At 45.5% G+C, this 14,945-nt stretch overlaps 1 protein-coding gene across 4 annotated transcripts in view; it reads left to right on the top strand.

The window, feature by feature from the left end:
- CABIN1 (calcineurin binding protein 1) overlaps window positions 1-14,945 on the top strand; it is a 1,446,726-nt gene that overhangs the window by 779,377 nt on the left and 652,404 nt on the right. For all 4 annotated transcript variants that reach the window (XM_086942778.1, XM_086942776.1, XM_086942775.1 and 1 more), the window contains exon 26: window positions 11,196-11,347. In XM_086942778.1, the coding sequence (XP_086798904.1) occupies window positions 11,196-11,347 (152 nt within the window). The remainder of the gene's footprint in view (window positions 1-11,195; window positions 11,348-14,945) is intronic.

The following is a 14,945-nucleotide window of genomic DNA, read 5'->3' on the forward strand; positions in this document are numbered from 1 at the left end:
TGGGATCTAGTGTGTGTAGGCATTCGGTCACCATAGTCCCGTTTGCCATAGCTTCCAAGCCCTTCCATCCCTACCTGTAATCTTGTCGATGCAGTTTATAAATCATGGCACCTGGGGTCAGGCCCGGCTTTAGAGCTGGTGGCACTCTGTGCGACAATATTTGTTGGCGCCCCCCCCCCCCCCCCCCAATGACCACCTCCATCACGGATTTTCTCACCACCATCCTTTAACGTGGCCAAGTCTCCATAACCACTCTCTCTCAGATGCATATATAGTAGCACTCATACCAGTGTAGGGTGTCAGAGCACTTTGCATGAAACACACTTTACACAGAGATAATCATATGTGTGTAAGTCATCATATGGAAAATGTTACTTAAGACAGACGACTACAAGGTGTAGGAGTCACATGTCATCATTACTGGTAGGCAGTATAGTTTAGTAGTATTTGGTCTAGAGAAGCACAAACTCAGAATTAAACAAGCATTTGCAATGCAATAGGTCTCGTAGTTGTGAGAGTTTGAGCTATTGGCATTGTAAATGGCAATGCCTTTTATTTACCTGTTGGTTTTTAAAACATAAATAAAAGGCAGTGTTATTTACAATGCCAATAGCTTAAACTCTTGCAAATGTGAGACATATTGCATTGCAAATGCTTGTTCTTAGTATGAACACCTTTCCTTGATAACCACATTGCCTACCCTTGGTGAAGTTTACTTGTTTCTCTGAGAAGGGAAGATGGTCTGTGTTACTGATTGGTACTTCTAACCGTAGGATTCCCAGGTGTGAGGCCAAAACCCGAATCTTTAAAGCATCATTCCTGCTCGCCGGTAGGTGGTGTCCTCTTATAAGCACTACTGATGCACACTTATGTGAGTTCCTTTCATTCCTCACCTTCAGATGCAGATCTGGTGTTAATCCTTGTTCTTTTGTTGACTCTTTTACTCAAAATTTCTACACAGGCAGCCCTCTATGCTACAGGATTCAAGTCGTGTAGTGACTGTCACAAAGAGATATCTGTGACAGACCTCACAAAGTCTGTCTTCCCAGACCCTGGAATCATGGTTTTACTCGAGGGTCTGTAACTACTGTGCTCATATGAATCCAAAAGCCTGTGAGGACAGTTAGGCGAAGTTGTATGTCACCAAACATCAGAAGACTCCATCCATGCTGTGATCTGTAGAAGTCGAAAGGATGGTCCTGTTCCAACTCCTAGAATCATTTCTACAGCAGATTATCGTCTCGGTCAAAGTCTTTAGGTAAGTCCAAAAAGACGAATAAGAAATCAAAGCGGAATCGGCCTCTTCCCTCTGCTATCGAACTCCAGGGAAGCTGCAAGGGCATCAATGTGCCTTTCGGTCTCCTCTCCAAATCTCCATTGAAGCAGACTCTGAGTTTGGTCCTAATACCCTCTTAATTTCCAGGTCAGTCTGCGGCGTCACAGCAAGTGAAGGCCCTTAGGGAGGCCTTGGTACACATTTTCAGCATTTTACCGGTTCCCTTTGATGTGCCTTCATGCTCCAAGAATCTGCAGGGCCTCCATTCGGGCATCCACCGCTGGGTCTGCCGTCTGCACCTTCAGTGCTTTCCATATCTGCATTAGGTTCGGCACTGGCTTCATTGCCGACTTCAGTTCTAGTGCCACCCACTATGCCAGTTGCCGTGTGACGCTGGTACCAATGCAGGAATATTTACAGCCCATTGTACTTTCTAGCTCCAAGCAAAATCCTCCACTGCCTTGACCAACATCTTGCCTGGTTCCCATCAGAGTGCAGTGAGTGGACAATCCTCTGATTATGATTCTTTTGTACTCACCACTCAGTAGGGTCCAAAAATATTTCCATCACTGATTCAGACAATGGCAATTTTGATGATAGGGGTAATTTTGTTCCCCAATATAATGAAGATTATTAACTATCATAGTGGTAGTATTGCCATCGCCAAGATGGTCATTCTGCCCATGTTCCTTTATTTATTCCAAAACCTCCTGATGCCACTCACGCGTTCTTTCTTCCGTATACGATGGTCTAACTTGATATCCCTAACCTGGGCCTGAAAACAACCATGTATCTCCTGGGAGGTTCTCACTCTGCCCTTTGTGCAAGGTCGGCTGGGCGTGACAGACCCTGCATTATATGCCCGATGCGCACAGGCTCAATTTTAACATTCCTGGATACACCCCACTCCATATCACCACATGTAGCGATTCAACATTATCTCGCAGCCCCTCTTCCCCTTGACACTGCACTGTACGCTCCATACAAGGCTCAATGCGGAGAAATAAACACAATGGAAAGTGTCCATTGGGCCCAGGAGGGACTTGTACCCAGGTGGTGAGTTCCTCCCAGTACCACCCTTTACAGGCATGCACCAGACGAATGCTGCAGACACACTACTTTTTTACCAACTTAGGGCCACGTCCCGCATACAGAACCCTACATTCCCAGCGCCACCACAGACGCTGCCCTTACTAGAGCAGATGCTTAATATACCCGCAGTTCGGAAATTAATAACTCAACAGTACTCTGGAGTACAGCGGCACATGCCAAAGACAGCACTGTGCACAAAGTCCTTCTGGCAAATAGACCTAAGCCCAGAGTTCACAGAGTCACACTGGAACTATTGCCGCTAAGGCTAATACACTTCAACTTCTTACACCGCCTATACCTTACCCTGTTGTAGCTACACAGCTTAGGGCTAACAGATACCGAGAGCTGCCCTCGATGTGCCGACCCACGGGCAGACTTTCTTCACCTGGAATGGGTCTTTCCTGAGGTTGCGAGGTATTGGACCACTGTGTTTGTGGCTATTCAGGCCATACTGGAGTTTCGACTTGAAGGTACACCGCTGCTTGGCCTCCGTGAGTACGTTAAAGAGGTGCCACCAGCAAAACGCAGATTGGTTGCCATGCTACTGGCAAAACGTAGAGTAGCTATGGTGTGAGACAGTTGACGAACACCTACAGAGAAGGATTGGCTCATGGATGTGGTTTTCTGCAAATGCTGATGCCACCAGAATTCCGTCTTAGAGACATCTGGACACCATTGCAGGAATTATTAAAATCTATAGAGAGTCAAAGAGTACCTACTCCACCTGGGGGCTCCCCTAGCCGTACTAGGGAAGGTAATTCAGACATAACGCCCCCCTCCCCCCAAAGCAAATAACATGACTTGTTGCATGCCATAAACGGACTAGGCACAATAGATAATGAATGTCTAAATAATTAAAGCTGGAGCCGTTTTGAACATTATTTCAGCGAAAGCAGAGAGGTGACCCGGCTGGGCCTAGAATTCATACGGGTGACAAGATGACCCAGTTGGACATAAATATGACTGACTCATGGATAGCTGTGACGGAATTTCCTTTTTTCAAGTTATTGTCTTTGTCATTTCTGCCATCATGAGATGCCATTTGTTTTAGTTTGTTTTTATTCTTCGTTGTGCTCTAAAGTTGTGGGGCCTATTGCAAAATGAATTATTCAATTTGTCCAAGATGCAGTGTGAATGATAAGCCTCTTATGTTGTATGCTATGCAGTAGCTAATAAAGAAATTATAAAAACAAAAATAAAAAAGCCATCCTAGTGGTAGCAGTGGAAACAGAATAACTGCACAATCCCCAATTGTAGTGGTCAATGTTACATAAAGCCAGATTTGGATTGAAACTAGTATTGCAACGGACTACACTTCTCCTGCCAAGAAGTGCCAATCCCAAATATACAAATCCTAACTTGTCTGGCGCACACAACAGTGTTAAGCAAACAATATTGTACATGTAGAAAAATGTATAAAGTTTTAATTCTGAAACAAAGTTGAGAATTACAGTCATCTACAAATAGGGTCCTTACATGCAATGTGTTAAAATTAAGCCAATTGAATATCTGTAACAGCAGACACAAACAGTATTATCCTACATAAAACAGATTACAACAAAGATGGCATGCTGTTGAAATATTCCAATAGTCCACAACTTTTTTTGCACATCAGATATAAGTTATTCTCTTATCCGCCAAAACGTGTTTCATCAAGGTTACTTCCACGGGGCTATCCAAACTTCTAGCCAAAAAACACAGAATTGTAACTGCCAAAATTGTAAAGAAAAAAATCGTTCACGTTCAGCTAGCCATACATATTCCAACAAGTCCCAAAAATCCTTCATTAAATTAAATCTCTGTCCTAAATAAGTATACCACCAAGAGATAATTCTCCAATTTTGTAAATGTTGAAAATTATTTTGTTTGGTCTACGGGCCCCTGTATGGGATTTCACAAAACGTATATGTGCGCACAGTACCAAAGTTCTGAGCAATATGCATCCATACTGGGACAGGTTGCTACGTTATAGTAAGGAAATGCTAAAGAATATTGGTTTGAAGAACTCCAAGTTGCTAGTGGCCTGGATACTTCTCCAGATACTGGTCTTGTTTCACCTCCTGGTCCTGCCACTTAGGTGAGTGTCTCCTTTGTGGGTGTTATGTTGAGGGCAGCATATATAATGAATCTGCAACTTCTCACTATGGGGCTGAAGACCAATATTTTGATAGAGGTGCTCCTGCCTGGTTAAGCACCAACAGAAGGTCTTTTGCCATTTAATAAGGTCCTTATGTAAACCCTTATGGACACTAGAGTGAAACCATGTTCAAGGCCACCAGTTAATAGTTTGCTGTGCACCCTCTGCTTTTCATACCCAACATCCTACACCTGAAAGTTTGGTAGTGTAGGCATCCACCAGTATGATCAATCCCAATGCCTTACCCACTTGATTGCGGGTCTAAAAGAATGTTTGGAAAACATACCTTTTGTTCCACATACCTTGCTCTGCGTTCAGTGACTACCGGCTGCTTTCTTGGCCACCACTCCAATGCAGTATGGGACATAGTAGCTCAGGTATTGCCTTCAGTTCCATACAATCTCAGGGTGTCCCTGACCCAAGCTATTGAGGATGGATGTGTGCAATCCAGTCTGGTTTGGACATGATCAGCTGCTTATGTCGAGTGATGGGTATGGCTGTGGCTCTTCGATGCCATGCCTGGATTAAGTCTATAGGCTTCTCTGGGCATGTCCAGGTATCTTTGATGGGCATACATTTTGATAGCTCTCGTCTTTTATTTATAAAGTTTTATATAGCGCAAACTTGATTCCGAAGGATATCAGTGCGCTCTACAATTTGAGGGAAAGGTAACAAATCAAAACAGGAGTCTTACTTGGGGAATCTAATAGGCATTGAATCAAATAGTGCACACATAACAGCTCTTTTATAAACCTGAGTGAACGAGGAATGGAGCATAGTGTCATAAGGGGAGTAAATACAATAATCATATACAGGAATAATAACCAGTACCAAAGCAATCAAAACATAAGTCAAATGGGGAGTCTAATAGCCATTGAATCAAATGCTGAACATCTAACAGATATTTATACACCTGGGTGAACGAAGAACGGACTAGATGATGGGAGTAAATTCAATAATCATGTACAGGAATAATAACCAAACCAAAAATAATACTTATATGCAGGAATAATAACCGCTACTAAAGTATGTCCGATGCGCTTAGAGCTAAAAATTGCCCCTTGTGTTAAGGTAAGAACTTTTTCATGAGGAATCTTTTTGCTTTCAGTTTGAAAGCAGCCTTGGAAGAGATCCTCCGAATTTCCGGTGGAAGAGAGTTCCAAATTTTAGGAGCAGAGCCAGAGAAGGCTCGTTGGCATGTTCTCTTTTTGCGGAAGATCTGTTGTTTCAAGAGGAGGGAATTAGCACTACTTGACAGTCTACCTCCTCCGGATAGTTCTACGTTTTGTGCAAGGTAGATGGGGATTTTGAAGTGGAGGGTTTTGTGTGATTGGCAGGCAATCTTCAGTTGAATTCTAGCATCGTAGGGTAGCCAGTTTAGCGATTTTAAAACCGGGGAGATGTGTACATTTCGCTTGGTGCCCGTGATCAATCTGGCAGCTGCATTAAGTGAAGCCTTTAGGGGGGCCAACGTGTATTTGGGGAGGCTACATAGCGTTAGCACTGCCATAGTCAAGTCTCAGCAAAAGAAGATCTTGGACCACTTGCTTGAAATCTGCTTGGGGTAGGAAAGGTTTGAGATTCCTGAGTGTTCTCAGAAGGTGGTTATCTCCCTTGCACAGATTGCTAATGTGAGTCTTCATATTCCGATACTTGTCCAGGGTAATTCCTAGAGATTTCGCTGAGTTGATAATGCGGGGGGGTAGCAGTTGAAGGCGGTGATTTGGTTCATCCATAGGTCGATTTTAGGAGTATGTTTCGGGGGAGAAATGAGGAGGAATTCTGTTTTGGAGGTGTTTAGCAGGAGGTGGTTCGCAGTTAACCAGTTTTGGGTAGTCAGTAGGGTGGAGTTGAGTGAAGTGATGTCTGCATACATATGGAAGCGAATGTCCAAGGATTTTAGAACATTAGCTAATGGTTCCAGGAACAAATTGAAGAGAATGGGAGATAAGGGGGACCCTTGGGGAACCCCCATGCTGACTGGGGATGGCTGGGAGAGTGAGTAGTTCGCTTTAACTCTTTGGGTCCTGTGCTGCAGGAAGGACGAGAACCAATGCAGCACCTGACCAGAAAGGACCGGCCTATGCTCCAGAATGAATAGGAGGTTGTCATGATTGACAGTGTCAAATGTGGAGGAAAGGTCAAGTAGGATAAGGAGGCAGGATTCATTGCGATCAAGCATTATTAAGATGTCATCCATCACGTGGGTGAGAGTTGATTCAGCGCTGTGCCCACTACGAAAGCCAGATGGGTGTTGGTCCAGGAGATGGAAATTTTCGATGTGCGCACATAGTTTTGACTGGACGCATTTTTCCAAGGAGTTTGGCTAGAGTGAGGATGCTGGGGATAGGTCGAAAGTTGTTAAGATCTGTACTGTCAGCTGTGTTTTTTTTAATGTAGGTCTTACCTGAGCCTACTTTAGGCATTCTGGGATTGTGCCTTGTGACAGTGACGCATTGACGATCTTTGTCCAGAAGGGGGAGATTTCATCCTTAATTCCTTTATAGGTGGTAGATGGTAACGGGTCACTGAAGTAATTAGATGGATTGATACTCTGAAGAACCTTTTTGATACAATTTTCACTGAGGGGGTAAAGGTGTCCCAGGAAGCGTTGTTCTTGTTGGCAACAAGGCAATTTCAGCCCTAGAGCGGCTTAAGGAAAGCGGGGCTACAGCACATTCTTGGGTGTTTTTGCCCCCACCAGACAGGGCCATCAATTTTTCCACCTTTATGGGTATAGCAGGAGCTTTCAGCGTTGACTTCTCCTCCAGTGAAGGAGGCATTTCAGCCCTTTGGTGGTTGAGGCCATGGCACACAGACAAAACCAGTAAAGCAGAGAAAACATACAGCTTAGTCCCCCACATCTCCAGCATTCGCAGTCACTAAACCAATTTAATTTGTCCTTGCGGGCACACGGCCCCTGTGTCGGAGATATGTCCTCCAAGGGTGGCAAGTCATCACTTTGAAGAAGTTGGCCCTTCAAATTGTACATCGGGGCTAAGCCTTCTCCTTTCTTTACTTCTCACCTCACATTCCACCCCGATCAGGTCGGTTGACGGAGGGGCACCTGTCCATCTTGCATCATGAAGCACAGACCCTTTTGACCAAAGGGCCCATAAAGAGGATTTCAGCCTCTGTAGTAGTAACTGGGTGTTACTCTTGCTACTTCCTTGTGCTCAAAGGGACATAGGCTTTCGTCCTATTTTACAACTTCACCCTCTTCATGTCTTCCTATCGAGGGATACAGTCATGATGCTGACTCTAGCCCAGGTCCTGTCTACCCTAGACGATGGGTACTGGTTGGTGGCATTGGACATGCAGGATACCTATTTCCATATTCCCATTCTGCAGCCCCACAGACTCTAACTGTGGTTCATAGTGGGCCAAAAGAAATTTCAGTTCACATTGCTTCCTTTTGGCCCCACCAGTGCGTCAAAAGTGATGGAAGTGGTCACAGCATCTTCGAAGTTTGGGTGTACCAATCTCCCCCTACGTCGACCACTGGCTCTTGAAAGTGGGCTCGCTCACGCAGTCGTGCACCACCTCTAGATGACAGCGAAACTCCTAACTCGGTTGGGGTTCACTATCAACATGCCTAAATCAAACTTGACTCACTAACAGACGCTCCTGTTTCTCAGATCCAATCTGCATATGGTACTGTTTCGTGACTTTGCCCTGTAGTGGCGATACCAGGACAATCAGGCTATGATTCTGATGTTTGAGACTCTGTTCTGGATCTCAGTGTGGATGACTCTGAGGCTACTATTGGCTTCCTGCTGGTAAAACGTGCCATATGGCCTATGCAGGCTCTGTAACCAGACCTCGCGTTCCAGTGGGCACAGCACCAGGGGAGTTTGTTGGGTTGCTTACAGATTTCAGGTGAGATTGTAGGAGATCTGCTGGAGTGGCTGTTAGACTGTGATTAGACCGGTACACACCCCTCTCCCTATCCCACCTAGATATACAGTGGTGATGGATTCATATCTTCTGGGTTGGGGGGGGGGCATTTGGCAGAGGTGGAGATCAGAGACCTCTGGTACGTGGAGGAAACCCAACTCCACATCAGTCTGTCATAGTTGAAGGTGATTTGTTTGGTGTTGAAGGTCTTTCTTCCCGCAATCAGAGGAAGACTGGTGCAGTTGCTTACAGACCGCACCATAGTCATGTGCTACAGCAACAAGCAGGGGGGGTGGGGTCTTGGGTCTTATGCTAGGAGGCTCTACGGCTCTGGAAGTGGCTGAAACCGCCAGGGAGTCTCTCTGCTAGTAAATCATCAGGTAGGATCTCTAAACACCGTGGCAGACAAACTTAACCACCGATGTTTAGCAGACCATGAATGGCAGTTACAACTGGAGCTGGCGCAAGGCATCGCCTATCAATGGGGTGAACTCTGCCTCAAGATTGTTGCCACCGACAACAACTAATGTCAAGACTTTTGCACTTTGGTCCAAAGAAGGCTCTCTCTCAGAGATGCATTCCATCTAGAGTGGAACTCTGGACTTTCAAGCTGCTGCCTCTCCTGCCCTGCGTTCTGAGGAAGATCAGTAAAGACTGGGCCCAAGTTATCCTATCAGCCCTGGACTGGACCAGGAGAGTGTAGTACCTGGAACTCCTCGACGTGAGCATTTAGTCTCCGATCAAGCTACTGCTTAAAGAGGTTTTTCTGTTGTAGCTGCGCAGGGCCCTGAACCGGAGCTTGCAGGATTTACAGCTCCATGCTTTGAGATTGAACGGTGGTGGTTGACCTTTCTCCTGAGGTTGTTGTCATTTTTCCAGTGAAGCGTTCCTCCACAAAATGTAGGTACACCAGTCTTTGGGATAAAGTTGTCACTTGGTGCAGCACCTGACATTTTAACCCACTACAGGCGAAGTTGTTTTATTTTTTTGGCCCTTGCCCAGCAAAAACTTGCTTTGCGCACTGTTAAAAGCTACTTGTTGACTCCTTCAGCTGTTTTGTGGTTTTTCAGTTTTTTTAATAGGTTTTTTAGCAGATCAGCCTTCTTTATTTAAGACATCTCTTTTGATGAGATTTTTGGAAAGGCTTGCAACATTTGTTTTCCCAAAATTGTTTGTCGTGCCACAGTGGAACTTTAACTTAGTTCTCACTTTTTTGGTGTGCACCCCTTTTGAACCACTGCATAGTGGGCGAGAATATGGCACAGCAACCAGAGCTGTTGACTTGGGAGCTGGGGATCCTGGTTTGAGTCTCGGCACCACATCCTGTGTCTCCTTGGCAAATCACTTAGTCTCCCCTTGCCCATGGACAGCACCTGGATACCCTCACAGGTGACAAACAGCGCTATATAAATCTACAAACAAACATAGTTGTCCATTAAGGCTTCTGATGCTGAAAAATGATGTTCTCATCACCATAACATCAGATAGGTGTGTGAGCGAGCTGCAGGCTCTTACTGACAACCGACCTTATACTGCATACTTTCTAGATCAGTTAATGTGAGGACCCAAGCTATTTTTCTGCGGAAGGTAATTACTCCATTTTATATGAAGCAGGCGGTCCCGCTTCCAGCATTCTTTCCTCCACCTCATCCCTATAAGAAGCAGGAGAGACTTCATCAATTGGACCCTAAAAGGGAACTAAGATTTTATGTAGATCGCACCAAAGAACATTGGGTGGACGATCAGCTCTCTATAGGGTTCTCCTGGGCAAAATATAGGTAAGGCAATGCAAAAACGGATTGTTCTTGGCATCAAGATCTACCACACCCTTATGAAGAAGCAGCCCCCAAAAGGCTTACTGTCTCATTCTACCTGAGCCAAAGCTGACACTTCTGCATCGTCATGTGTAGTGCATGTTCTAGACATTTGACAGGCGGCAATGTGGTCATTGGTAATTATGTTCATGAAGCACTGCTGTCTGTACAGTCGGGTCCATTGAGATGGGCATTTTACCCGCTTGGTCCTGTAGAGCCCGTCACAGACCAACTTTCTTGCAAGGTACCGCTGTGGTATCTATTCACAAGATTAAAAAACTACATTTAGATGTATCCATCAGAAGAACAAGTTACTTTCTTTCTGTAACAATTTTTCTGGTGGCTACTCTAAAAATGTCCCAATTTCGAGATCTACACACTGCTTATGCCAATCTGCCGTCGTGGGTGTTGACAGCATAAGAAAGCAAATGATGTTAGCTTGCATGGGTTGCTCTTATATTTGTCCCCACACTGCACTTCAAGAGTGGAACGAAGTCAGAGCAGAGCGGTACAACGCCACCTATCAGTGCACAAATGCACTCTTTAAAGTTTCCAGATGTAGTCTGACGCCTGGGGAATAATCACAAGATGAGGAATCTGCAGTTAGTATGCACTAGAAAGATTGTTACCAAAGGTAAGTGACTTGCTCTTTGATACTATTTAAGTAGGTAGGTTTGTCTGAGGGGAAATACTGAAAGTCTTTTTGACGTAGTTTTCAAATGCATGTAATCCATAAATAGGGACCAATGTAAATATCAGTACTTTTATTTTTCATTGAAAAAGTCATTTGAACATTTAGTTTTGATTTTGGAAGTAGGGTGGTCATCATGAGATTAGGGCTAATGTATTACCCTGAATGAAACCATTACTATTCCATAAGGCTTGTCTTGTTTTCTGTGATGGCCATTTATACAGTAAAATTTGAAGACCTAGCTCCAAAAGTCTGCTTTGCTAATGTTCCTTTTGGTTTATTTGGAAGGTATTTTTCCGACTTCATGCTTCCATCCTGAAGCTAGTGGGTAAGGCTGACCCAGATATGGATGCAGAAATGTGCTTCACCTTCATGAAAGAGGCGTCAGAGGGGCCCTTTGCAAGAGGCGAAGAGAAGAACACTCCAAAAGCCACAGAAAAGTAAGCATCTCTGATGGAAACATTCTCAAAGTTGTACCTAGCTAATTATTTCAATATAGTATGATGGTGTTAGTTGTTGGCAGTTTTATGATGGATGTGTTTTCGCCTCAACTGTAGGGAGAAGGGAGCTGATGAAGGAGTCAAGCACCAAAGTTACTAATAAGGTGCAACATTTGCCTGAAACCCCGAGTGAGACAATGAACAAAACACAGCTAGCCTCTCTTGCCTGTCATTTGCCGTATTATTTAAACCATTGTCAGAGTCTCTTCACTGATCTGAGTCTAGGGAGCTTTTGGTGGCTTTTTTGTGACGTTTGCAAAAGGATAGGGTATTCCTGCATGCTGATGGCACCCTGATGTATCTGGGTCATTCCCCAAATGTCAGCACCCTGGGTGATGTACATGTTTCAAGAATATGACAGAAATGAGTACCTTCGAGCTGGAGAACAACAAACCTCTATTATTCAGTGCCAACATACCCTTTGGGGTGCAGGTGCACTTTATAAATTAACACCTTATGTTAAGTTACACTATGAACATACATTATTCACAAATAACTGGCGCAAATTGTAATCTTTTCATTGCTAGTTGGCAAATTCTGCTATCTTCGAATGAAAAAGAGTTCAGGGGCTATAGAGCCTGAAACTGCCTGGGTGCACTGCTTTAATTGTATTTAACAAACCAAATTACATTTAGGTTGTATCAACCGCTTATCTTATCATATAATACCAGTACTCTGTGCTTTTCAATATGCTTCTATTATGATTATTGCATCAACATAATCATTTTTCTTTCACCTTTCCATCACCTCTGCACGTAGGATGAGTGAGCTACAAGCTCTTTCTTCGAAGCCTCCCTTTCTGGCTGTCCATCCGGACAAGGTTGTTCTGAGAACTAGACCTTCCTTTCTTCTCAAGGTGGTTACTACTTTCCACATTGGCCAAACCATCACTTTGCCCACCTTTTTTCCGCTTCCGCATCCTTCAAAAGAGGAAGAGAGGCTCCACCGTCTGGATCCAAAACCCGGCATTGAAGGTCTTGTGACAATCTATCAAGGAGAGGCTAGTAAAGGTTCATACAGACAACACTACTGCAAAAAGCAGGATGATGTGGGGTCTTGGATCCTGTGCCAGGAGGCTCTGTGCCCCAGGAAATGTCTGACTCATCGGGGTACTTTTCCGTATGAGAACCACCTGGCTGGGTTCCTAAATGAGATGGCGGAGAAACTCAGTGTCTAACTGAGAGAAAATGTGCTTTATTATATGTTATAGTTGTGCAACCTCACCATGTAATGCACTTCCCAACCCCTTTAGGACCAGTAAACCCTCTTGCGCAACTCTGGGTAGCTGAGCATCAAGGCCTACACAAAGGAACAGGTGTAAAGCATTTAAACCGCTCCAAATCAATTGAAGCAGAAATCCACGAGACATTCAAGAAATCGAACACCCACTTATAAAAATAGACTGTGTTTTTAGACATGACAGCAAAAAAGATCCACCAAAGGGCTTTGGAGATACAGCAATTACAAGGTACATTAAATATTAACTTTCTCAGCAAGGTCCACAGAAACAGTTACCTCTGATACAGAAGCAGTCTTTAGGGAGTCTCAGGCACTTTTATCCCTCTGCTGTAGGTTCTTATGGAAGTGGCCCAGATCCAAGGGATATAGGATGCCGAAGATGCTAAAACATGCTGTAGATGTGATGCCGTCAACTGTGGTTTTCCTGTGGCTACTCCTCGGTCCATGAGCTAGGTGTGGCGGTCCTGGCTACAGTCACAGTGGAATCCTTCCTTGGATGATAATTCGCCTTCTGGGTGACCAAGCTGCACTCTAACGACCCTCCTGGGTCCTGCAGACTCGGGTGCAACATTGAGCGCCAGGTCCTGCTCTCTGGTGTTGCACGGCCCTGTACTGCGAACAGCAGGTCCAGCAACTGACCCTTGGAGTCTTTTGCTTCAGTGGGGCTCTGGCGACGAATTCTCCATAAGCAGGACACAACAGGCATGGAGCCTTCTCTTTTGCTAGCCACGCGGTTCAGCAGTTGCAGGCCATGCCAGTGCAGCCCCTGAAGGAATGAATGAATGAATTGGGGATTTATACAGCGCAACTAAGCCCAAAGGCATCAAGTCGCTAGAAGATGGTGCAGAAGTTTGTGCTGAGGGAAGAGTGGATAGGCTATACGTAGGCTTTCAGGAAGAGCCAGGTCTTAAGTGCTTTGCGAAGGAGCGCAAGAGAGGCAAGTCCCTTGAGTTCATCTGGAAGCGAATTCCACAATTTGGGTGCAAGGGAGCAGAAAGCCCTTCCTCCCCATCTGGCCTTAGAGACTCGGGGGGACGGCAAGCAGTTTTTTATTGGTGGAGCGGAGAGTCCTCCCAGGAGCATAGTAAGTCACGAAGGAACTGGATGTCTTCAGGTCCCGTTACATGCAAGGCACAGTGCGCGAGACAAAGGACCTTGAAGTTGATCCTGGCCTGCATGGGGAGCCAATGCACATCCTTCCTAATGGAGGAGCCCGAGAAAAACTTAGGGGCATCTGCAACAAACCGGGCGGCTGCGTTCTGCACTACCTGCAAGCGCTGGATCAAACCTTTATTAGAGCCTAGATACAGCGCATTGCAGCAGTCCAGCCTGGATGATATAAGAGCCACCGTCACTTGTTTCCGGGCTTCGAAAGAAAGATAGTTTGGTGATCTTTTTTAAGATCCTTAAAGGCTCCACAGCAGGTTGACACCGTCATGTTGACTTGTTTGTCAAAAGAAAGGGTTGTGTCCAGGATAACACCCAGGTTGCGGGCCGATGATGTGGGCATGGGGCAGGCACCGAGAGCAGAGGGCCACCAGTCCAATGACCAGATATCACGCCTGCTTCCGAAGATAAGGACCTCAGATTTCTCCCCATTCAGCTTGAGGAAATTTCTAACCATCCAGCCTGCGACAGCCTCCATACAGTACCTAAAAGTTTGGGCCATAGCATCGACTGACTGTGAAAGGTAGACCATGATCGGAGTATCATCGGCATAGGAAAGAACTTCCAGCCCAAACGACCTCACAAGCCTGGCGAGTGGGGTCACGTAGATGTTAAAAAGTGTGGGGCTCAAGGATGAGCCCTGGGGGACCCCACACTGCACAGGCTTGACGGGGGAGAGTAAGTCGCCAAGTTTGACCCTTTGCACCCGCTGATCGAGGAAAGATGTCAAGAGGCTGAGCGCAGGTCCATCGACTCCCAGCTCACTGAGGCGGGTAGCCAGAATGGAGGGGGACAGGGTGTCAAATGCGGCAGTTAGGTCGAGCAGTACCAGCAAGGTGGTCTGGCCACTGTCGACCTTAGTGCGGATGTTATTGACGACCACTGTGAGGGCCGACTCGGTACTATGCGCCCTCCGAAAACCATGCTGGGAGGGATCTAGAAAACTGGAACTGTCCAGGAAGATACTCAGATGGTAGTTGAGGTGGGCCTCAAGCATCTTAGCGGGGGCAGGGGGAAGGGAAATGGGGTGGAAGTTCTTCAAAATCCCCGGATCTAAGGTCGCCTTCTTTAGAAGGTGCTTGACTATGGCCATTTTCCAGGATGAGGGGTAAACACCTTCGGAAATAGCCAG

The sequence above is a fragment of the Lissotriton vulgaris genome, chromosome 11 (assembly GCF_964263255.1).
Source record: "Lissotriton vulgaris chromosome 11, aLisVul1.2, whole genome shotgun sequence".
Lineage (NCBI taxonomy): Eukaryota > Metazoa > Chordata > Amphibia > Caudata > Salamandridae > Lissotriton > Lissotriton vulgaris.